The 23938-nt window shown below is 47.0% G+C and overlaps 1 protein-coding gene across 1 annotated transcript in view; it reads left to right on the top strand.

Annotated features, from left to right (window-relative positions):
* Naa25 (N(alpha)-acetyltransferase 25, NatB auxiliary subunit) overlaps window positions 1–23938 on the top strand; it is a 52935-nt gene that overhangs the window by 17897 nt on the left and 11100 nt on the right. The window contains exons 5-18 of the mRNA XM_028765897.1: window positions 2934–3008; window positions 3737–3844; window positions 4084–4162; window positions 6102–6213; window positions 6603–6692; window positions 8620–8789; window positions 9637–9749; window positions 12105–12312; window positions 12838–12927; window positions 14485–14665; window positions 15207–15306; window positions 19014–19165; window positions 19985–20110; window positions 23371–23614. Of these exons, the coding sequence (XP_028621730.1) occupies window positions 2934–3008; window positions 3737–3844; window positions 4084–4162; window positions 6102–6213; window positions 6603–6692; window positions 8620–8789; window positions 9637–9749; window positions 12105–12312; window positions 12838–12927; window positions 14485–14665; window positions 15207–15306; window positions 19014–19165; window positions 19985–20110; window positions 23371–23614 (1848 nt within the window). The remainder of the gene's footprint in view (window positions 1–2933; window positions 3009–3736; window positions 3845–4083; window positions 4163–6101; window positions 6214–6602; window positions 6693–8619; window positions 8790–9636; window positions 9750–12104; window positions 12313–12837; window positions 12928–14484; window positions 14666–15206; window positions 15307–19013; window positions 19166–19984; window positions 20111–23370; window positions 23615–23938) is intronic.

The raw sequence follows: 23938 nt of genomic DNA, 5'->3' as shown, positions 1-23938 counted from the left end.
TGCTCTCAGGCCCTCTGTCCACCGTGCTCCACTCCTGGTGCAGCTCCCTCACTTTGTTGGCTTCCTTCCTTCTTTGCAGTTCTGTAAAGACACGGACTTATAATTTTCCTATCCCCATTAGATTCTTTTTTGAAGACTTTACAAGCAAAGTAGTTATGTTTCGTCCTCATGAAATTGTTTTCTTTCCTTTCCTTTTGCTGTTGAGATTGACCGCAGGGCGTTGTAAATACTGTGCATGCACTCCTCCTGCAGAGCTTCTCTCTTTCTTTGGTAATTCTAGAGATTGCACCCCAGGCTCTCTGGTTGCTAAGCTGTCCCCAGCCCTTTTCATCTTTTTTTGCCTGTGTGGTTGCCATGGAACTCAGTCTTTTGGAAAGACAGCAGGCTCTCTTAACCACTGAGCCATCTCTCCAGCCCCATGACTCAGTTTCCCTGATTTTGTTCAGCCTGATATCCACTCATGAGAATTGGTTGGCTTTGTCACCTGTTTGTATATCATAAATATCTTCAGTCTGGTCTAGAGCGTCCCTTTGTCCTTTGAGGTCCTTCTGAGATGGTATTGCCATGGGATTTCATAGTAATGCTTCCCCATTCTCTCTTAAAGAGGGGAGGATGTGAGGATGTGTGTGATCTCACCTTTCTTGGAATCGCCTAGCTTGTGTTTTATCTGTATATTGTTACTTTCATTAAGTGTATGGATATAAATGTTTGTGTGTGCTTATGTTCGTGTAAGTGCAGGAGGCATCAGATTCTCTGGCACTGGAGAAACAGGTGACCTGCCTGACATGGTTGTTAGGAATCAAACTCAGGCTTTCTGGAAAAACAGTACATGCTCCTAACCTGAGCCATCTTTGCAGCCCCTTCTATTTTTAGTGTGTGTGTGTGTGTGTGTGTGTGTGTGTGTGTGTGTGTGTTGCTGCTTGCTGCATTGCTGCATGTATGTTTGTGTACAGTGACTAAGGAGGTCAGAAGAGGGCAACTATAGATTTCTCTGGATCTATTAATTATGGAAGGTTGTAAGCAGTCATGTGGGTGCTGGAAAACAAACCTGGGTCTTGTGGAAGAGCAGCCAGTGCTCATAATGACTGAGTCATCTTCCCAGCTCTATAGTATGCATTCTTAATCCCTGAGCCGTCTACTTTGCTATTGCTAAGTAAATTTTAACTTGTTGAGAATGTTGTGCACCTGGGAGATAGTTTGGAGCCATTCTCAGCTACACAGCAAGCTTGAGGTCAGCTTTGGCTGCATGATAACCTTGGCCCAGAGAAGAATCAAGAAATTGGTAGATAACTCAGTTGGCAAAATGCTTGCGGTGTACACATGAGGCCTGAGTTTGATTCCCAGTACTCAGGTTAAAAACAAAACAGACGACCCATCAATTGTGGCAGCTTGCTTGTAATCCCAGTGCTGAAGATGGAGACACAAGTCCTTGCCATTTTTCAGGCCAGCCTGCCTAGCTTAATTGACAAGCCCTCAGTCCCAGCGAGGACATAGTCTCCAAAAGCAAGGTGGACAGCTCCTAAGGAATAAGCCCGAGGTTGCCCTTTGGCCTGTACATGTGCACACATGTGCATCTATTTGCATGGACACACCATCCCTCCATGAAGAATGATTTGTGTAGTTTACATTTTCCCTGTGTCTTTCTTTTTTTGCTCATCCCTGGGAAGGGTTCTCAAGAGTTATAGGGATTTGTGCACAACAATTTAATCTCAGGTATGCTTGAGTACTTCTAGTTAGCTGTTTCTCTGCACGAACTCTCAGTGTGAGTATGTTGTACTCACAACAAAGGGGTTAATACTTTTTTCCGTTAGTTTGTTTTCTTTTTTTGTTTTGTTTTTGTTTTGTTTTTTTTGTTTTTTTGTTTTTTTTTTTCCGAGACAGGGTTTCTCTGTGTATCCCTGGCTGTCCTGGAACTCACTCTGTAGACCAGGCTGGCCTCGAACTCAGAAACCCGCCTGCCTCTGCCTCCCAAGTGCTGGGATTAAAGGCGTGCGCCACCACCGTCCGGCAGTTTGTTTTCTGAAGCAGTACCCTTACGCTGTAGCTGAAGAAGACCTTGAAGTCCTGGCCTTGGCCTTGAACTCTCTTTTTTTTTTTTTCCCCAAAAAGAATTATCAGACCTCATTACAGATGGTTATGAGCCACTATGTGTTTGCTGGGACTTGAACTCAGGATCTACTGGAAGAGCAGTTAATACTCTTTAACTGCTGAGCCGTCTCTCTAGCCTGGTCTTGAACTCTTGATCCTCTGTCTCTACCTCTCAGGTTCTGGGAGGCTTGCTCATTCCAGACCCGCTCCACTGCCTGGCTGATGGCCTTGGCTTGCCACTGAGCTCAGCTCCTGTCTAGCATACCTTCTTTGCTGTGGCTGCTTCAGTGTCTTCTTCAGAAAGGATTGCGGCTGTGGCTCGTTTGCTCTGACAGAGCCTCAGCCCAGGTTGGCTTCACATTCTGTACACAGCTGACTATAATCTTGACCTGCCTCTGTCTCCCGTGTACCTGAAACTAGCAGCATGTGTCCATGTGCCTGTGCCTGGTTATGCAGTGTTGGGCACTGAAGCTAGGGCTTTGTGCCTGATGGGCATGCACTCTGCCAATTGAGTTCCACGCCCAGCCTGAGGATTCCATCAGCTGACGCAGTCAGGCTCTGTGAGGTTCGGTAGTCTTCCTAGGACTTTGTGCTGTAGAACAATGGTTCAGAAGGTCAACTGTCACTCTGATGTAAACTGTACATTTTATTCACTCGTGCTGCTGTAGTGAGGAGGTTACCAGGCACTGCCACCGACCCGGTGTGTAACTGTGTGGCTGCTCTCCTCCTGATGTGCTGCACATCCAGGGTCACTTCTGTCGCTTCCCAGGGTCACTTCTGTCACTTCCCAGTTTGCTAGCTGTCCTCCAGTTGATGGTTTCTAAATGAAGCTCTCTGTCTTTCAGGCTGGCATGGCTCTGTATAAGATTGTCCCCAAAAACCCGTACTACTTTTGGTCCGTGATGAGCTTAATCATGCAAGTAAGTATGCTGCTCAGGATGGGGTTCAAGCCTGTCTTCACCATCCTTGTCTGTAATGAACTGTGAGCTCAAGGAACACATTGTACCGAGTGTCAGGAGGAGCTTCACAAATCACCTGTTGGCTCTTCAAGTTGGCGATGCTTGGTAGCCTCTGTTTAATTTTTATTGTATGTGTCTAGGTGTTTTTCCTGTATGTGTCTGTGCACCATTGTGAGCCTGGGGGCCGCTGAAGCTAGAAGAGGGAGTGCTAACCCTGGAACTGGAGTTACAGACACTTGTGAGCCACCGTGTGGGTGCTGGGAAGCAAACTCAGGTCCTCTGAAAAGCAGCTGGCTCTCAACCACTGGGACAGTTTTTCAGCTTCCTTTTTTTAGTGTTTCTGTCTTGGTTTGAGCTTGCTCTGTAACCTAGGCTGACCTCAAACTCAAGCTCCTGCTACTTCCCCGTCTTGAATTTTGGGGTTTGGCTGCCATGCCTGGCTGCTGGCATTTTCTCAGTTGTTCATCCCAGGCTGTCTCCCAACTCTGTACGTGGCAGCGGAGGAGTACAGATGTGCAACACCACACCTGGCTTGCATTTGTTCTTTCTGAGCCTCAGTTTCCTGTTTTACAGAATTATCTCAGTAAACAGGGCCCAGAGTCACAGGTCACAATGGTTATCTGCATGGTAACATGAACAGAGCAAGCAGGAGAGAAATCAAAGCAAAACACTTATCTTTCCTCTCACAGTCTATATCTGCACGAGATGAAAACCTCTCGAAAACCATGTTTCTGCCGCTGGCAGAAAGGATGGTAGAGAAAATGGTGAAGGAAGACAAGATTGAGGCTGAAGCTGAGGTGAGTGCACACCTCCTTTCCCCACTCTCCAGCTGGGACAGGCTGCAGCCTGTGGTGCCCGCAACCGCTTCTTAGCTGCTGACCCCACCTGGGCCTCCAGTCAACACTACTGGGTAGCCTCAGCTCAGGCACAGTGTCGCCAGCTTGTCTCCGGCAAGTGTGCCCGATCCAGGCATGTGTAGAAAGGGAAGTCTTGACACGGTCTGTTAAATAATTGTAACTGTTTGTGTCTCTGCAAGGTTGAACTTTATTATATGATCCTGGAGCGCTTGGGAAAGTACCAGGAAGCCCTGGACGTCATTAGAGGGAAATTAGGAGGTAATTTATAAAATTTTCTGTTTGTCTTTAATTTGAAAATGAAAATTATTTGTGGTAAAAAAAAAATTCCCACACAGTTGATAACTTTATATCACTGTGCTCTGCTTCTCGTTTTATCTGCTCTCTAATTCATGTTGAAAGTATTAAACAATGTTTTTATTCCCACCAATTGGGAGGCAGAAGCATGTCTGGGCTACAGAGTGGGTTCCAGGCTAGCCCGTGTGATGTAAAGAGACCCTGTCTAGAAAAACAAAGTCTTTTTTTATTAATTGGTTGACAGTTTCACACATGCATTTTGATGCTGTTGTTTCCCCACCGTTTCCTCACTCCCCCTAGGTCACCTCACCTTGCTGTCTCCCCTCCCCACCCCCAGTTTCCTCCATTGAGTTTGTCTGGCCCTGAACTCCTGGGTTAAATTTTTATTTTATTTTATTTTATTTTATTTTATTTTATTTTATTTTATTTTATTTTGTTTTTGAGACAGGTGTACCCCTGGCTGTCCTGAAATTTGCTCTGTAGACCAGGCTGGCCTTGAATTTAGAGATCCACCTGCGACTGCCTCCTAATTGCTGGGATTAAAGGCGTGCACCACCACCATGGGTTGTGTTAAATTGTTTTTAACTGGGTAATTTGTGGCTTCAGACTGAAGATGTGTGAGAGGGTGTATCCTGAGTCTCTGACCCTGTTACAGGTCTGCTGTTGCCTGTCCTCGTTATCTTTCTGTGTATGGGTGTTTTGTTTCCTGTGCGTGAACGCACTCCATGCGGGATGTGCTCACAGAGGCCAGACGGCGGATTCTGCTGCTTATGGATGGTTGTGAGCTGCTCTGTGGGTGCTGGGAATTAAACCTGGGTTCTCTGCAAAAGCAACAAACCTTTTCTTCTAAGCCATCTCCAGCCCCATTGCCTTGTTAGTGTTTTGAGACAGTCTTAACTCTGCAGCCCTGAATGGTTTGGACCTCCACATGTAGCTCAGGCTGGCCTCAAATAGTAACTCTTCTGCCTCAGCCTCTTAAGTATTGGAATTACAGGTCAGAATCAAGCCCGGCAAGACTATCCTTTTTGGATTTTGGAGACAGTCTTGTGCAGATAGGCCAGACTGGTTAGACTTCTGTGGATCTGACTAGTCGCCAACATAACTGACCTGGCTTCTGTCTCCTGAGCTGGCGGATAGACATTCACCAGCACCTGCGTCCAGTTACCTTTTTATTTCCTAAGAAGGAGTTTCTCTGTCTTTCTTTCAAACATTTTACTTCTGTATGACTGTTTTACCTGAATTCCTGTCTGCATCATGAGTGTGTAGTTACCACAGAGGCCAGAAGAGGGTGTCTGATCCCCTGGAACTGGAGTTACAGTAGTGAAGACCTGCAATGTGGGTGCTGTGAACCGAACCTTGGTCCTCTTCAGGGGCAGCCAGCGCTCTTAACCAGGAGTGACCTGTCATCTGACTTCACCTTCTTTAGACGCGTGCAGGTCTGCCTCTGTTTTGAGCTGAATTGATGATGCACTTGCTACGGCTCTCCCGCTTAATTCTCCGAAGTTCTTTTTGCCTTCTACTTTAAAATCTCACGATTCTTAACTCACTCACTGTAGTCCTCTCCAGTGCTTCAGAAATGTGTCAGCTGAGCTTTCCAGTCCTGAATAAACACACACACGCACACACACACATACACACACATACACACACACCCGTCCCCCACACACACACATACATACGTACATATATACCGCAGCCCAGTATGGATCATCAATAATTACCAAAATTCATTGCTCGAATGTAGTCTTGTATTTAGAAGGTGATCTTGGAGATAGTAGTGTGTATTCTAAAAGTGAGGTTATTTTCTTTCGGGAGCAGGAAAATGTGATGTTGTCTTTCCTGTGATTGGATTTTATTCTGAGACGTGAAAGCAATCCACCAACTTGTATATTTTTTATTGTAGAGAAGTTGACAAGTGAAATCCAGAGTCGGGAGAACAAATGCATGGCCATGTACAAGAAACTGAGCAAGTGGCCTGAGTGCAACGCCCTTTCCCGACGCCTCCTGCTGAAAAAGTAAGTGGATGCCGCAGCAAGGGCACCAAGAGCCTGCAAAGGTTTCTAGACAGGGGCTAGTGTGGGTTGGGCGAGCTCTGGGCATATTTGAGATGTTTTGGAAGTTTTCAGGGAGAGTTATTTTGGGGTGAGGCCTCACGGTGCCTTGGCAATGCTGGCTGAGTTGGGTTGCTGTGTCGTACTGTCCTCTTCCCCAGAGTTATGGGGAAATGTTTTGTTAGGTCTTTATTATCATGGAACGCCTCAGACTCTCACAGCCTCAGCGTTGCTGTCTAGGGTGCCTGGTACATGGGGGGTGTGACTAGAGATTCGGTTGTAGTCACGGTTCCTCAGGCAGCTTTGTCACAACGTGGGTTTAATCCTGTGTGCATCGTTCAATCTGATTTTAGCTCAGATGACTGGCAGTTCTATCTGACTTATTTCGATTCTGTCTTTCGACTGATTGAAGAAGCCTGGACGCCTCCTGCTGAAGGGGAACAGTAAGTGGTCACCTTTTCCACTTTCATATCTTAATGTTTTAATTTTTCTTTAAGTAAGGAGTGACATATATGCTACATAGTTTATTGTATTTTAGAGTAAATTATTCTACTAGTGATTTGCCAGCATTTTTATTTGTGTGCGTGCGTGTGTGTGTGTGTGTGTGTGTGTGTGTGTGTGTGTGTATGCACCATATTGTGCCTCATGCTCAGGGAAACCAGAGAAGGCACTGGATCTTCTGAAATGGGAGTTATTAACAGGCTGATCTACTATGTGGGTGCTGGGAACCGAACCCCTGTAAGACCAGCCAGTGCTCATGACTGCTGAGCCATCTCACCAGCCTGTACATTATATTTTAAAGGAGTTGGTTTGGGCAGCTTTCATTACATGACACCTTGGGTGGAGTTTCTTAACCTGTGTCCTCAAATGGTTGTTGTCTTTGTGGAGTCCCAGTGCCTTTTTCTGTGCACTGAGAGTTGGCCCTAGGGCAGGTTTTTGCAGCACTGAGCTGTGTCCCCAGCACAGGACTGCTGTTTTGCCTTAGCCTGAGTGCTGGGGTTACAGGCACGGACCAGCATGTCTGGATTACAGTCGTACTTTGTGATGAAGCAAAAGGACTTCCCCGTGCATCAGTAACATTTTATCTTTGAAATAATACCTTCCTTTCAAAATAACCTTCTTGTTTTACTGTAATAAACATGTACATCTTGGAAGCCTCCTTTACTGTAATCAACGTATGCGCCCTGGAAGACTCCTTTTAGTCCCCGTGTGGCACTTAGTCCCACTTGATCTATCTATGTAAAGTAAATCCCAACAGCACCTTGCTTCCCCCTTGCCCCTGTCTGTGGTTATGTCAGCGCTGTGTGCCATACAAGTTGGATGAGTAGACATTCTGATGCATCTTCTTCCCTAAAACTTGCTTTTGTAAATAGTAGATGTAAGTTTGTTTCTTTTATATTTTTTAAGTGGCTCAAGAATAAGCTCTCAGATATTTCATAGTATATTAATGTCTCTGCTATTGATAGTAATTGGGTTACTACAGAATTTTTTTCCTCTTTTTATAAGTAATACTAAGCAAGTTTAAGTTGAATCTTTAAAAAATAGGTCTTTTTTTTTTTTTTTTTAAAAAAGCTTCATTTAGCCAAGCATGGTGCACACACCTTTAATCCAGCAATCAGGAGGCAGAAGCAGGCACGTCTCTGAATATGAAGCCAGCCTGGTCCATAGAGTGAGTTCCAGGACAGCCAGGGCTACACAGAGAAACCCTGTCTTGAAAAACTGAACCAAAACAAAAGCTTTATCTATTTTGTATGTGTGCCCCACGTGTGTGTCAGACGATACCTGGTGGAGTGCACCCCCTTCTCCTGTGGGTCCTGCCATGGAAGCTCAGGTGCTCGGGCTCCCAGAGGCGCTTTGACAGTGGTTTGTTATCCTCAGTATCCAGGAATCAAGGTTAAGAGTGATTTTGTAGCTTGTTACCTATTTGATCAGGCTCATGGCTTTCTCACATTTGCTTGGCCTTACTTGCTAGCTCACTGGGGCTGCGCCATCACCACCGAAACCCCGCTGGGAAGTGTACCCAGCACTGAGCATGTGCGGCGGATGATCTACTTCTAAGTCACACTGCTGGTCTTTGAGTTTTCTTTTGTGTCTTTGAGACAGGGTCTCTGTGTAGTTCTGCCTGTCTTGGAACTGTGTAGACCAGCCTGGTTTAGAACTCATGGAGGTCTGTCAGCCTCTTCCCTCTGGTGCTGGGAGCCCTTGACTTTTTGAGGCAAGGTCTTGACCGTGCTCAGTCTCTGCTGCTTCCTTCAGGTGGGGCTGTAGCTGTGACACCTGCTGCCACCATTCTCCTGTTGCTGTTGTTGTCCATAGCAAAATGCTGTTTCCAGATCAGCAGCTGTAATGGTGCCTTGTATTTCCTCCCAGCTCCTTAGAAGGGGAAGTACACTGCTCTGCAGAAGATGCCGTGAAGTTTATAGAGGACAGGATAACGGAGGCATCGCAAAGCTCCCGACATGTCCGAGGCCCACACCTAGCTAAGCTGGAGCTCATCAGGCGCCTGCGGACCCAGGGCTGTAATGATGAGTACAAGCTGGGTAAGAGAGTGACAAGAAGCTGGGTGGTGGTGGCGCACGCCTTTAATCCCAGCACTTGGGAGGCAGAGGCAGGTGGATTTCTGAGTTCGAGGCCAGCCTGGTCTACAGAGTGAGTTCCAGGACAGCCAGGGCTACACAGAGAAACCCTGTCTGGAAAAACCAAAAAAAAAAAAAAACAAAAAAAAGAAAGGCCGTGACAAGTACAGCTGGGTGAGAGACCTTCAGGTAGTGCTGAGCCCTGGAGAAGGTGAGAGGCACACCCAATCGATGTGCTTGATGTGCTTGTTACCTAGAAATAGTTGTTGAAGATGGTTTATTTACAATATCCATCTGCTGACTGTGATTGGCTTGGGTTTTTATATTAGTGTCTGTTTAGTCCATCAGGTCCTTGCAGACCCAATTTAAAGAGAAATTTCTGGTTTCACCATTTTTTAACATTTCTCAGACTGTGAGTGTTTTCCCTGTTTTTGTTTTTTTTAAGAATGGCTCTCACTCAGTAGAGCAAGCAGCCCTGGAACTCAACCTTTCTGGTGTGAGCTCCCATGCATAGCGTTTTTTAATGTGGAAGGGTGGCTGGAGTGCCATGTATTAAGGATAACTTTGATCTGCCTCTCCCTCCCGAATGCTGGTATTATAGTTGTGCCCACCACACCTAACTCTTATTTTTCTCCTTTTATTGTAATTTTCATTTCATTTAATTTTTTGAGATAGAACACTGAGGTTAAAGTTGTGTGCCACTGTGCTGGCTTCAGACAAAGTTAATTTAAATAAAACAGACCTTTCGATTAGGTGTGTCACTTTAGACATTGCCTCAGTCTGTGGGTAACTCAGTGCCCTCCTCTTTAAGGTGACCCAGAAGAGTTAATGTTCCAGTATTTCAAGAAGTTCGGGGATAAGCCATGCTGCTTCACAGACCTGAAGGTGTTTGTTGACCTCTTGCCTGCTGCACAGTGCACACAAGTACGTGTTCCTGGGTTCTGCCAGTGGCCGAAGTGTCTGCTTGCACGCTAGTTCAGGAGGAGGTGGTACAGTAACTGACTTGCAGCCATAATGCTTGTCATTGTCACATCCTGTAAGTCAGCGCAGAACCACGCTCATGACTTCTCACCAGCAGTAGGCCTGGCTCAGATTTGTCACCTATCAACAGGAACTTCCTTTTCATTTTTCTGAGATAGGATCATATGGCCCAGGGTCCGTTTTTCCTCTGCTGAGATCCAGAGTGAGCAGTTTAGCCTGGCCAGCTTCTCATCTAGAAGCTGAGCAGTCTGAAGTCAGGCCACTCTGGCACTTGTATAGCCTTGGCTGCTTGTGTCCTTACCTGATGAGAGCCATACATAGGAGCACAATGTGTTCTAAACCTCCCTAATGCTGCACCCCTTTAATACAGAACCTCATGCTGTGGTGACCTCATCCATAAAATATTTGGTTGCTACTTTATAACTGTAATTTTGCTACTGTTATGAATTATAATGTAAATATCTGATACATAAGATACCTGATATTTGACCCCTGTGAAAAGGTTGTTCAACTCACAAAGGGGTCACAACACACTGAGAACTACTTCCCTAGACTGTTTCATACTCAAAATGTTTAGTGCATGCTCCAGAGCTGTCCTTGGTAATAGGCACTTGGAGTCCTGCCCACTGAGGAGCAGTGTGCCTGAGGTGGGACAGAGCACCAGGTCAGTGATGGGCATGGGGAAAACTAGTGGTGATTGTGATCCACTTACTCACGAGCACCCTGTGAGTGCTTGTGAGTACTGGAAGCCATGGTGCCCGTGCCAAGGCCGATGCCGTGACCTTTCATCCCCACAAGGATTGAGTGAGCTGAGGGCAGAGGAGTGCCTTGTCTTTACCAGGACTCAGCACTTGAGTGTCCTTGGAGGACCGTCTAGGGCACATGTGTGGTACATGCCTAATCCTAGATCCTAATCAGAAGCCAGTTGTGTCAGTGGGGTTCTGAAAGGCCCTCTGCATTGTCTCAGTGGAACTTTTCTTGGGATGCTTGTGTATAGGTCTCAGACCTACATACAGCCTCTCAGATAAACTGTAAAATGCAGAAAAGAGTCCGGGTTCTAGGAGCATTGAAGATTTACAAGAGAGAAAGCTAGTTGAGTGGGAAGTTTGGTCTGGGAAGGATGCATCTGAATGGCTGTCCTGTAGAAGAGGGAGCAGAGGAGGGAAGACATGGTTCAGAGAGAAGAAGGAAGTGGTCAGAATCCTCCAGAAGCAGAGTTTTGTTTTGGAGGAAATGTAGGTAGAGTCCAGGCAACCATGCGGACCAGGTGACATAAGCACGAGTCAGCCATGTGATGGGTGAGCCACAGGGGGCAGTGGTGGCGGCTGCGGGTGTCTCTTGTCCAACAGTGCTGATGTCCTGGGTGGCACGGCTGCTCTGAGGAATGTTCCTTCTCTTGCTACTGACACTGATGAAGCCTGCATTACCTTCCAAGCAGCTATGCTTGCCTGGTGTGGGAATCTCACGGGACCCCACGAAGTAAGGCTTGTTTGCTCAGAGGAGCCCTGCTAGCACAAGGCTGGGAACTGGTCTAGTGATTCTCATAGTCTTTATTTTGCTTTGTAATTTTGCTACTAGCTTTTTTCAAATTTAAAAAAAAAAAATAGGTTATTTGGGGGCTGGAGAGATCTCAGTGATTAAGAGCATTAGCTGTTCATAGAAACCCAAGATTGATTCCTAACATCCCCATGGTGTCTCACAGCTACTTGTAACTCCAATCCCAGGGCATCCGTACTGCTCGTGGAAGCATCTCTTCTGGCTTCCTTGATTGAGGACTATGCTCTACATAGTGCACAGACACATGAGGCAAAACACCCACAATACCGACAATAAAACGGGGAGTGGAAAACAAGGATCTCTTGTGGTCTAGTCTGTATAGCAGTGGATGTCCTTGAACTTCTAGTTTTCTTGCCTTCACGTTCCCCAGGCATGTAGCATTATGGTCTGCATGAACTAGGTGTTGAACAACAGCTGTCTGTGGAGATGGCATAATAGAGCAATCTTTTTTTTTTTTTTTAATAAAAAGACTTATTTTATTGCCTATGAGTGCTCTATCTACACATATGCCTGCATGCCAGAAGAAGACATCAGATCCCAGTATAGATAGATCATCGTAAGACACTATGTGGTTTCTGGGGATTGAACTCGGGACCTCTGGAAGAACAGACAGTACTCTTTAAGAACACTTAAGGTTAAGAACCACTGAGCCATCTCCCCAGCTCAGCAGTCTTCTCACAGAGAATCTGAGGTATCCTAAGTGCACTTGCATGGTGTGGCCTCTGTTCATCCTCTCTGCAGTTCATTAACCAGCTTCTTGGAGTTGTTCCATTGTCAACGCCGACAGAGGATAAGCTTGCCCTGCCTGCTGACATCCGAGGCCTGCAGCAGCATCTGTGTGTCGTGCAGCTGACGAGGCTCCTCGGCTTGTACCACAGCATGGATAAGAGTCAGAAGCTGGATGTGGTCAGAGAACTGATGTTACGGTACCAGCACGGACTGGAGTTTGGTGAGTAGCTGCTGAGATGTGCTCTGTCTCCCCTCCCTCTCAGTCGTTCGGAGACTGAGAAGTCAGTGTGTACAGTATCCAGAGCACGGCTTAAATACACACGTCAGGCTGGTCTCATCACACACCCGTGCCATATGAGGACTGCTCAGGAGCTTTCTCAGTCCTGCTGCTGCTGCTGCTGCTGCTGCAGGTTTCTGCTCCTTCTCATCAGCTGGGCTCATCCATGGCTCTTAGATGAGTTCATGATTTGTGGGGACTTTCAGAGCTGTGCCCTTATATCCTCATAAAGGCCCTGTGAGGCAGAATAGCGTATACTGTTCCAGCTGAGTGTGGCTTCTTTTAAGCCTTTGGTTTGTGTTGCTCTCTCTCCCCCGCCTCCCAGCCATCCATCCACACACCTACCCATCTACCCATCCATCTCACCAGCCCTCATTTTTCCTTCTTTAAAAAGCAAATAAACAGCAGCCTCCTGTAGCAGCACTTGCTGAACGACTCCTAAGAACAGGTGTGATTTTTCCCCTCCAGGACGCTCTTGTTTGAAGACAGAGCTGCAGTTCTCGGACTATTACTGCCTCCTCGCTGTTCATGTGCTCATTGATATATGGAGAGAAGCAGGTAGGACATCTGTGTCCGCTCCTGAGCTTGCTGGAGTTGGAAGCTCATACTGTGCAAACCACACACCGAGGCCTTGGGCCTAGCTCTTCCTGCCTTCAGATGATCATGACTCTCAATCAGCAGTTATCTGATGGATTTCTAAATATATTTGAATAACAATCACTGTGAAACAAATCTAGAGTTAAAATATAACCACACTGATTTAAAAGCAGGTGGGCAACCTCACAGAACAGAAAAGCCCTTTTCATTCAGTTAAAAAAATTTTTATATTAATAATTGACTTTTTTTTTTTTTTTTTTTTTGGTTTTTTGAGACAGGGTTTCCCTGTATAGCCCTGGCTATCCTGGAACTCACTCTGTAGACCAGGCTGGCCTCGAACTCAGAAATCCACCTGCCTCTGCCTCCCAAGTGCTGGGATTAAAGGCGTGCGCCACCACCGCCCGGCCAATAATTGACTTTTTAAAATTGTTTTTTGAGACAGGCTCTCACTTTGTAACTGTGGCTCTGAAACTCACTCTGTAGACCAGGCTGGCCTGAAACTCAGGGATCTACCTGCCTCTGCCTCCTGGGTGCTGGAATTAAAGGCAGGGACCACTATAGCCCAGCTTCACACACACACACCCCTTTTTTTTTTTTAAGGTTTATTTATTTCTATATGTGAGTGGTGTATGTGCATGTATGCCTTCATGACAGAAGAGCTATTGGATCCCATTACAACAGACGGTTGTGAGCCACCACGTGGTTGCTGGGAATTGAACTCAGGACCTCTGGAAGAGCAACCAGTGCTCTTAACTGCTGAGCCATCTCTCCAGGTCCCCAGCTTCCTTTTTTTTTTTTTGGTGAGACAGGGTTTCTCTGTGTAGCCCGGGCTGTCCTAGAACTCACTCTGTAGACCAGGCTGCCCTTGAACTTAGAAATCCTCCTGCCTTTGCTTCCCAAGTGCTGGGATTAAAGGCGTGCACCACCACTGCCTGGCTCCATCTTCCTTTTTTAAAATGACACTTTGTATGTCTGTGTGTGTGCATGTGTGGGCACGTGTGCCATTGCTCATGTGTTATAAAGGTCAGCATGTGGAACCCAGGGATCAGACTCATCTGCAGGCTTTGGTGGCATGTGCCTTTATGTGCTGAGCCATCTCTCTGTTCCTAACAGCAGATTTTGTTTTTTAAAGTATCATATGTGATATTTTTAGTACGATCACATATAGAATCAAAATGATGTCTTGGGATAATATCTTGTAGGGTCTGTCTTGTGGGGAAAGCCCCTCAGGGGACAGGCTAACTAGCATCCTCTTGTTCTTCAAAGTCCCTCTCTTAAAATGTGAGATTCCATGATTACCTTTCCAAGATATATACATCCTGTATTTGTTTTGCACAGCTGTATTTAAGCACTCTCATAACTACTCAAGAATCATAAATACTTTGTATTTAGGGAATTCCCTGTTTTGATCCCAGGTCTGTATCTAAAATTTTTATGCGTCCAAACTCATTCAAGGTTTATTGTTGTTAGGAAATTCCCTGCTCTTAAAGCTGAATGGATAATGTGTTTTGATTCTAGGTGAGGAGACTGCTGTGTGGCAGGCCCTGACTCTGCTGGAAGAAGGCTTAACCCATAGCCCATCCAATGCTCAGTTCAAATTGCTGCTTGTTCGAATCTACTGCGTGCTGGGTGCATTTGAACCAGTGGTGGATCTTTACTCCAGCCTTGATGCTAAGCATATCCAGCACGACACCATTGGGTTGGTAGTATATACTCTGAATACTGAGCAGTCAGCTACATTTAGCCTAGGAAGTTCACTGTATAAACTGCAGCAGTGCAGGGCTCCAGACACTAGCCAGTGCATGAGGGTTTGTGTCTCCGAGCATTCCAGAGTTCACTGCTTTAAAGTGGTGAGGTGCTCTCCCAGAGACTTCGCTGGCTACCGTGTGAGGAGTGCTTGTGCTCTTTTGCTGGGTGTATGCTACATACTTTGTTTTGTGAACTCTGTTCTACTCCCTTGCTGTTGCCACTAACCCAACGCATCCTGAGTTAGAGTTTGGGCTATGTTATGTGGTTATTTGAATTTAGGAAGAGAATGTTGTGTTCTTTCCAGCAGTTGTTATCAAGATGTAAAGAAAGAACTCTGTTGATTTTCTTTTAATTTGATCCCATCAGCAAGATCATTCTGCTGGTGAGGTATTTTTTTTAATGCCCTGCTCTCTCTTTACCATAGTAAGTTTGCACCTAGTATTTGACAGCAGGATGAGGTGACTAATGTTTTCTCTGTTCTTCCTCCCTAGCTATCTTCTGACCCGATATGCTGCATCCCTGGGTCAGTATGCTGCTGCCTCCCAGTCCTGTAACTTCGCACTCAGGTTTTTCCACTCCAACCAGAAAGATGTAAGTGAAACCCACTGATATTGTGGCTTGCTGCTGCCTGCCTGCTTCAGAGTGCACCCCCTAGGGTCATAACACATAGCATCTGGCTCGTTAGCTGGCTGGTGCCCTTAGACTACTAGGTAGACGTATTGAATTTGTTCAGTATATGTATCTATAATTGAATCCTTGGAAACTTACATTTCCAATGGGGCATTAACAGACAGAGACGTCTCACGTCTTTCAGGTTTGTATCTCACGTGCTGTCTAGAGACTTCCAAAACTGGAAGCAAGGGCTCCAAGTTTGTGCCAATAGCCGCCCCTCCTGCATTTAAAGGCCAGTAAGTTAGAGTGCTCCCTCCCGGGCAGAGTCAAGGTGGGGTCTGCATGGAGTCTTGTCTGCTGCCCACTTGGCCCCGCTTGGTTACAGTCCTTTCAGGGAACCCTCATAGTCTCAGTTGATGGTCTTGCGAAACTGTTCAGGAGCTGGTGTGCAGAGAAGGTGAGTCTTCAGAGTGGTCCCTGCTGCTGTTCTTCTTGTGTGTGGCTAAGCCTCACTTCCTAGAGTTTGGCCGTGCCTGGCTTAGCCCATAGCTTCCTATTTTCCTGGTCTCTCAGTGTCATGGAGCTTGGTGAGGAAGTTGCCATCTGGGACTCATCTTGACAAACAAGTCTTGAGGTCTTTCCTTTAAAGTCATGCCTGTCTTCTATGTGCTTCTTGAGAGACGTGTTAAAGAATAAAGAAGCAGGGAAGACGCACGTCTGAGCGAGCCGTGTGTGTTCTGAGCTGTTGGATGTGCAGTAGCAGAGGATAGCTTTGATCCTAGAGAAGGCTGGCTTCTGCCTCAGCCCACACCATCAACTGTGTATCTGTTTGTCCTGCGGGGATTGGTATCTGCGGAGACCTTCTCACTGATGAGAGAGACGAGGGTATCCGCATCTAAGCATGTTGCTTCAGAGGTGCTGGCTTTGGCCTCTTGCCGCAGCCTTGTCTCTGATGCTGGGCTAAGCTTCCAGTATAAGTAACAGTTATGATGAACCTTTGAGCACACGGCACATTCAGGTTGTGTGACGGCCATCTTTTTTCCAAGAAATTTACTTACTCAAAAAGAACTGCTCCTCATCTTTCATTATTTTATCTCTTCTTTCTGTATTTATAAGGAAGAGGGTAAAGACATTTTATTTATTGAAAACTCTTAAAATTTGCAATGTACGTGAGGCTAGCCCCAAGTGCTCTCTCTCTTATCTTCTTGTCTGGCCTCAGAGGGGTCAGTGTCTTGCTAATAGTGACTGTGGCAGGAATCGCTCACAATGTAGCTAAATGGAGATGATGTTGAGCCTGATAAATCACCATTTTATTAATCAGGGAATAACAATCCCCTCCTTGAGTTTACCTGGGCTCCTTGAACCATTCTCAGTAGAGCATGTGTGAGGACCAGAGGCAATGGATGCCTGTTTCTGTAGTAAGGGAAGGAGCCCGCCCTGCCTGTTGGGGTAGCTCTCTGCAAAGCCCAAGCATCTGTTCTGCAGCTCTCCTTTGTGCTAGGGATTTCCCACATGCGTTTTCCCTTTGGCTACTAGTTTATTTCCCTTCCTAATTAGTTCTTTAACAAAGCTCTTCTTAAACAGACAGTCTGCCGTGGTTAGGTGACAGCATGCTATGGGGTTGAAAGTTATCCTTGGGTGGGCCTCCTCTCTTGTTAGGTGTCACTATTAGGTCTTCCGTGAGGTAGTTTTAAAAACTCCCTTTTGGGGGACAGAGAGAGGGCAGTGGTTAAGAGCATACTGGGTTTGCGAGGGCCTGAGTCTACATCGGGCGGATCGCAACCATTTGTAACTCCAGCTCTAGGGGATCCACCCAAACACACATTGCAGAAATACAAAAATAAGGATACTTTTAAAGTTTTTCTTTGAAGTTTTTCTGTTTTAGCTATAAATACTGGTCATCATTTAAGGTCTGATACCCTTGTGTTTTGCTAATTTTCACAGCGCCCAGGGTTCATTTCAGGGGTTCTTCTGGTGTCTAACCTGCCTCACTGGTGCACAAAAACATGGGAGTAGGTGTGGGTGCATGTTCTGCCCAGCAGTCTTTAGAGGCCTGTGGTGGCCTCTGGTGTCCCATGAGGCTCAGCCTCCTGCTCTCTGGGCCCTTGGCTAGCTCTGCAGAGCCAGTGTACTGTGTGTGACATTTGAGGAGGACTATCTCAGGCAGATGCACAAAAAACTGCCGTCACTCCTGGCTTGTTCAGACTGTACTTTTCTTCCGGTTGCTCCTTGTTTCTCTCATGTAAAAGGTTTGTCTGCTTTCTTCTGTGACGTTCTATGGGTGCTCCGACACTGAGCTCCCACGTGAGGGAAGGCTGGCTCCCGTGGCGGAACTGCAGTCTGCCTGGAACCACCCAAGTCTTGTTTGCATCCTGGCTAGCTGGAAGTGTTTTTAAGCTGTAAGTTCCCGTTCAAGGGTTGGCAGTTAGCCTTGCTGTCTTCTAAGTTGGGGACTACAGGAGAGAAATCCGTGATAAGTGTGGCCTCTTGACGGGGCATGCCAGTGTCCCCAGTCAAGCTGGCAGGCAGTCCTAACCCGCAGGATCACACATAATCTTTTTAATTTTCTTGTGTCCGTCCGTCTTTAATCTCTCCAGATACTGCAGGCAAACAGCTGGCCGAGGTGTCCCCTGGGGGTTTAAAAGCCGCATCGAATGCAGTTGACTTAGCACCCGTGGTGCAGCCCCACGGCCTGAAATGAACCCTGCGAGGCTGTGTATCCGAGGGTATGTTGTTGACTATTGGCCTATTTTTCTACTGGGTAAATTACTCAGGCATGGTGGAAATGGGGCAGGGCCAGCAAGCTGAGGCTAGGCAGAAGACTGGCGTTTCTAGAACGTGACTTTGGAGCAGATATCCGCATTCCCTTGGCCCAAAGGGGTGACCTGTCTTCTGATCCTGGTGGCCCAAGCCCACCGTGAAGTGCTCTTCCTGAGATCGGCTTCCGTTGCGCCAGGCCTTGGTGTAGCACTCTCTCTCTTGGCTCCGCTCTGCAGCGTCCCGTCTGCTTATGTTTAACCTGTAGTTACAGTACATGCGGGCGCGCGGGAGCGCCCTTTACTTGGTTGTCTAGGGCAACTGAGCAGTTCGTGTGCTCAGGGGATTTGCTTCTTGATGGCTTCCTCGGAGTCCATTATGACATTCCTGTTGGTTTCTCTTGTTTGGTGTCTTCTGTCCTGCTGCAAAACTCATCGCCTTGTGTCTGGTACTGAATTCAGAGAGAACCAACCAAGGAGCAGTGTCTTTCTGAAGGAGAGTGGCTTCATTGTGGGTGGGGCACGGTTGTGCGAGTATGGCATCTTTAGAGTCTTTGAACATAACAGTTTGTCTTAGAAGCAGAACTGTATGGTGTAAGATTCCTTTTGGAATGACATTTGCCAAAGTCTTGGCTGATGTGATAGAAGATCCTCTAGGTCCGAGTGTCATGAAAGACATGACTGCTAAGTCAGCGCTGAAGATGGCAGCAGCTGCCTCAGGGCTAGCTGTGTAGTAAAGGAGACACTGGCTCAGCTGCAGGGGGAAAGAAAAGGAATGTTCTTCATGGCTAGGACTGCACTGTGTGGCCCAGACCTTCAGAGGCTAGGCCAGCCTTGCTTCTAGTTTGAATGTTTAATTTGCTGGCAAGCATTGCTTACATTGCCTGACCCAGGGAGTATTTATACCAAGGTGATGTCTTTCCTTCTCAGACCTCAGAATACATTATTCAAGCTTACAAATATGGTGCATTTGAGAAGATCCCAGAGTTTATCGCTTTTAGGAACAGGCTGAATAATTCTCTCCACTTTGCACAAGTGCGCACTGAACGGATGCTGTTAGACCTTCTACTTGAAGCAAACATGTGAGTACCTGATAAGAGGTCAGGAGGGACTGAGGGGCCAGACCAGATGTTCATGGCTGTCAGTAGCAGAGTTAAGGGAAAATGAAGGACAGGAGGATAAGGGAGATACAGAGCCTTGGCCCTGTCATAGAGAGTGCTGAAGGGTTGTGGCTGTGTCTCAGATCCAGTAGAAAAGTGGTCTGCCCTGGAGACCATCCTGGGTGCTTGCCCACTCTATTCTGCTGGCTTTTGCTTGCTATGTAGTGAGATGCCATGACTATGTCTTGGTTCCATTTGCCCTCATATGAGACCATGTTTTCTAAAATAAATCCTTTTTCTCTTTCCAGGAATAGACAGTCCTGGCTAATGTTTTCATGACTGCATTGTTATAAAAATAAAACTTCAGGGCAAGGGAGGCAGCTCAGTAGTAAAGAACTTGTAGTGAGACTGTGAGGATGTGAGTTCTGATCCCCTCCATCCATGTATAAAAATCAGGCATGGCAGTGCATGCCTGCAGTCCTGTGCTAGGAGGCCGAGTGCTGGCAGAAGGTTCTCTGGGGCTCACTGGCCAGCTAGCCTAGCCATATCATGAGGTCCAGGTTCAGTGAGATATCTGTCTTGAAACACAAGGTTGATAGAGACAGAGGACACCTCACGTCGACCTCTGGCCTCCTTAGGCATACACAGTCTTACATACACCACTCGCTGTCTGTGTGTGTGTGTGTGTGTGTGTGTGTGTGTGTGTGTGTGTCTGTCTGTCTCTCTCTCTCTCTCTCTCTCTCTCTCTCTCTCTCTCTCTCTCTCTCCCCTAAGCATCTAACCAAAGCTTGTATATTGCAGATCAACTAGCTTGGCAGAAAGTATCAAATCAATGAATCTGAGGCCAGAGGAGGATGATGTCCCCTGGGAAGACTTGCGTGACAACAGAGACTTGGATGTTTTCTTCAGCTGGGATCCAAAGGACAGGTAAGAGGAGCTCGGCAGTGAGCAGTCAGAGTGAATCCAACTTTAAAGAAAGGCTCTTTTTTACACAAATACACGTGTTCATCATTGGAGTCAGAGAACAGGTACACAGCACATCCCACTTTGTGCTGGGACTGCCGAGAGTAGGTCTGTCCATGGTGTGCATGAGCTCCAAGTGGGTACAAGGCTACATGGTGCAGTTCCTTAGGCACCGGCGAGAAAGGCGAAAACATTTTAAGTGATGGTTTTGACAAATTAGGGTGTGTATGTGTACATGTGTGTATATATATATGTGTGCAAATATATGTGTATATACAAATACAGGTTTATTATTATTTTTTGAGCAATACAAAAGAAAAGTGTTTATTAGCTAGGTCTGGTTGTTCATGCCTGGAGGTAGAGGCCTGGGCAGTCGACATCTCAGAGTGTCTGGACAGCCAGGGCTTCGTGGGTTGTTGGAGGAGGGGAGGGTGGAAAATACTTATCAATTGATGTCTTATTCTAAGCCACTCACAAGCATGAGTAGCCCAGTCGTGACAAAAACTGGCAGACATGCCATGTGCTGCCCTTCTGCCCACCTGGCAATACGTAGTTGAGCCAGGCCTCTGCTTGGCCTGTTTCCGGAGTATGTTTTCGAGCTCACTGCTCCCTCCGGCCTGTGGCACTGAGGTCAGGATGGAGATGTGAACCTCAGCACCATGTCTTTCACTGGTGGACCCAAGAGAAGGGTCATGAGTGTGCCTTTGTGTCTGTCCATTCCTGCCTTCCCTGTCCCTATCTCTAACCCTAACCCTGCCTCCCTCACAGACCTCTCAGCATCTTTCTGTGAGTACGCCTGTGGAGAGGTCAGACTGTGCTTTTGAGTGTTGAGAAAATTGTTGGCAATTTCAGGGCAGCTGGCTAAGAACTGGACTCACTTTGTGACATTGAACTAGATATTTCAGGTCTCTGGGTCCAGTTTGTGTGCGCATGTGTGTGCGTGCATGTGTGCATACAGTGGGTAACCAACAGTTTGGTTTAAAACCTTTCTCAGCCTGGCATGCTGATGCCCACCAGTGATCCCAGCACTTGTGAGAGCAGAGGCAGGTGGATCAGGAGTTCAAGGTCATTCCCAGCTACACAGCAAGTTCAAGGCCTTTGCTACCAGAGGCCTTGTGTCCGTGAGAGAAAAACCAAACTTCTGGGACCTTCCTGTGATTCTTTGAGAAGCAGCTCATCAGCCACTGGAAGAGCTCCCTCCACTCTCCTATCCCACCCACTGGAGCATACTCCTTTAGATTGCTGTCCTAGAGAGTGTCCCTGGATCATGTACATTAGAAGCACAGTCTTCAAAGGGGTCAGAAGAGACCAAGAGCTCAGTGGGTAACGGGGCTTGCCTTAATCTGAGTTCAATTCTTGGGACTTTCCAAGGCCTCCATGTGTGTACCCCATATACCTACACACAAAGTAAACAAGTGTTCATTTTAAAAGGGTGCATACTGCCAGGCAGTGGTGGCGCATGCCTTTAATCCTAGCACTTGGTGACAGAGGCAGGAGAAGCTTTGAGAGTAGGTTCCCCAGGACAGCCAGGGCTATATCGAGAAACCCTGTCTCAGGAAACCACACCAACCATAGGCAGTGCTTTCAGTTTCACAAACACTGATGCGGGGAGAGCCTGCTTCACTGGGGCAGGAACAAGGCAGCTCAGATGCAGGCAAACACTGCTCTCTCCAGTACAAACATGGAGATTTAAAGGACTCATGCCTACAGACGTTCTGAACAGCCTGAGGTGGTGCCTACTAGAGTCTAATGAAGCATGGAGTCTGATATGGTGTCACTCTGCTGGAGTCCAGTACTTGGGGGACAGAGATGCAGACCGATCAGGAGTTCAAGGTCATCTTTTATATATAGCAAGTTTGGGCCAGCTTGGGCTATATGAGACCCTATCTCAAAAAGAAAAGAAAAAGATTCAAGGCCCTCCCTCTCTGTTTCTTCATTTGTATTGCCATTCTCAGTATAACCAGGAACTCCTCAGATGAGGCTCTGCTACACATGACTTCTTTTCTAGCAGAGATGAGTGAATGGCTGTGGTCAGCAAAGCTGTATGGGATTACGGTTATTGCCTTGTATTTAGGTGACATGTAAAATGTATAGCCTTTCAGTAGGGAGTTTACAATGTAACATGTAGTTAGCATGTCTGCACTAGGAAGCTAGGGCACAAGCATGCACCACCTGTGTGTGAGGGCTTTGAACACACCGATTTGTAGGCTGCCAAAACTACAGAGTAAGCTGGCAGAAAGACCGAAAGGCAGCGTATAGCTGCTGTACTGCACCACTATGGCTCATCCCAGAGAAGAGGATGTGGAGGGCCAGGGACAGTCTGGGCCACTGGTTTCTCCTCCCTCCATCCAAGAGGCAGCGGGAAGCAGCAGCCAGGAGGAAGGGGTGTTACTGCGCAGTTTGTGCTGTTTCTGCTTAGGGCAGCTGGATGATCAGTGTACAAGGCTTTTAGCAGCTGGACACCAAGGTTCTGGGCTCCCCAAAGAGAAGATACTCACCGTATCCTGACGGTGTGTTCTCACAGCCACAGGAGCTGCTCTTGTTTAAGCAATGACTGGAGTCCACGCTGCCAGGCACCAGCTGAAGGCTGACCTTGCAGATAGGTCCTTCTGCAGCACGGTTTATTTATCACTAAAGAAATGGGGCTCGCAACTAGTACAGGTCAGGCGGTTGCCATCCATTCCTTTAATCCCAGCTCTTAGGAAGAGAGAGGCGGCTGGATCTAAAGAGCTACTGCCTCAACAAGAGATGGTGCCAGTGTTACCACCAGTTTAGGATTTGGGGTATGTTTATATATTTGTATTTTTTGGTGCTACTTGGAACTCAGCCCACGCCTTACAAATGGTAAAGCATCCTGTGCCATCGAGCTGAGCCCCAGTGCAGTCATGCATTTGTGTACTTGTGTATGGGTCTGTGTGAGCCTGCGGACTCGTGAGTGTTTGGGTAACTTGGCACTTTTACTACCTACCCTTAGTCTGGCATTTGAACTTTTTTGTATCACTCACGTTTCAATCCTTAGAGCAGATACTCCTTGTGGGGAAATGCCCTGTAGCTAAGGTTGCCAAGCACGGCCTTCTGTGAGAGGTGGTAATCAGATGCTTGGACTGAGCCCCAGGTGAAGGCAGGAACCTTACTGAGGTATCCTGACAGGGAAACCAAATGCTCAAAGCTTTGAAGGCAGCAGGCTGAGTAAAATGGATGGTCTGGGGATGTTTCTGTTTAAGGAATGTTTCTGAAGAGCATAAGAAACTCTCCTTGGAGGAGGAGACCATGTGGTTAAGAATTCGCTCCTTAACGTTGAGGCTGATCAGTGGACTTCCAAGTCTAACCCACCCTGTGGAGCCAAAGAACTCAGAGAAGATGTCAGAGAACGGTGTGTCCTCCCGGATCGACATCCTTCGTTTGCTCCTCCAACAGCTAGAAGTGGCCGTGGAGACGGGGAAGCGGTTTATTGAGAAGGAAATTCAGGTATCAATAAGTATTTGCTGTTGGAGGCTCAATCATTATCCCACCAACTGTTGGCATAACAGAGAAAGAGGGATGGAAAGCCTTGGGCCGTTTCAGGGCATTGCTCTGTCTAGACCCATTAGTCAGGAAAAGCAAGAGAGCTTTTTGAGGGATTTTTCTTTCCTTTTTTTTTCCTTTGAGATGGGGTCTTGGTGTATAGTTCTGGATGGCCTTGAATTTGAAGTCTTCCTGCCTCAGTGTTGGGACCACAGGCGCACACCACCATGCTCAGCTAATACACACGGCCTTCCCTTGTTACTGTGGGAGTCAGTTACTGGTTTTCTG

The sequence above is a fragment of the Grammomys surdaster genome, unplaced genomic scaffold, assembly GCF_004785775.1.
Source record: "Grammomys surdaster isolate TR1022 unplaced genomic scaffold, NIH_TR_1.0 166, whole genome shotgun sequence".
Lineage (NCBI taxonomy): Eukaryota > Metazoa > Chordata > Mammalia > Rodentia > Muridae > Grammomys > Grammomys surdaster.
Note: the sequence above shows the minus strand (reverse complement) of the source record. Positions and strands in the feature narration are given on the sequence as shown.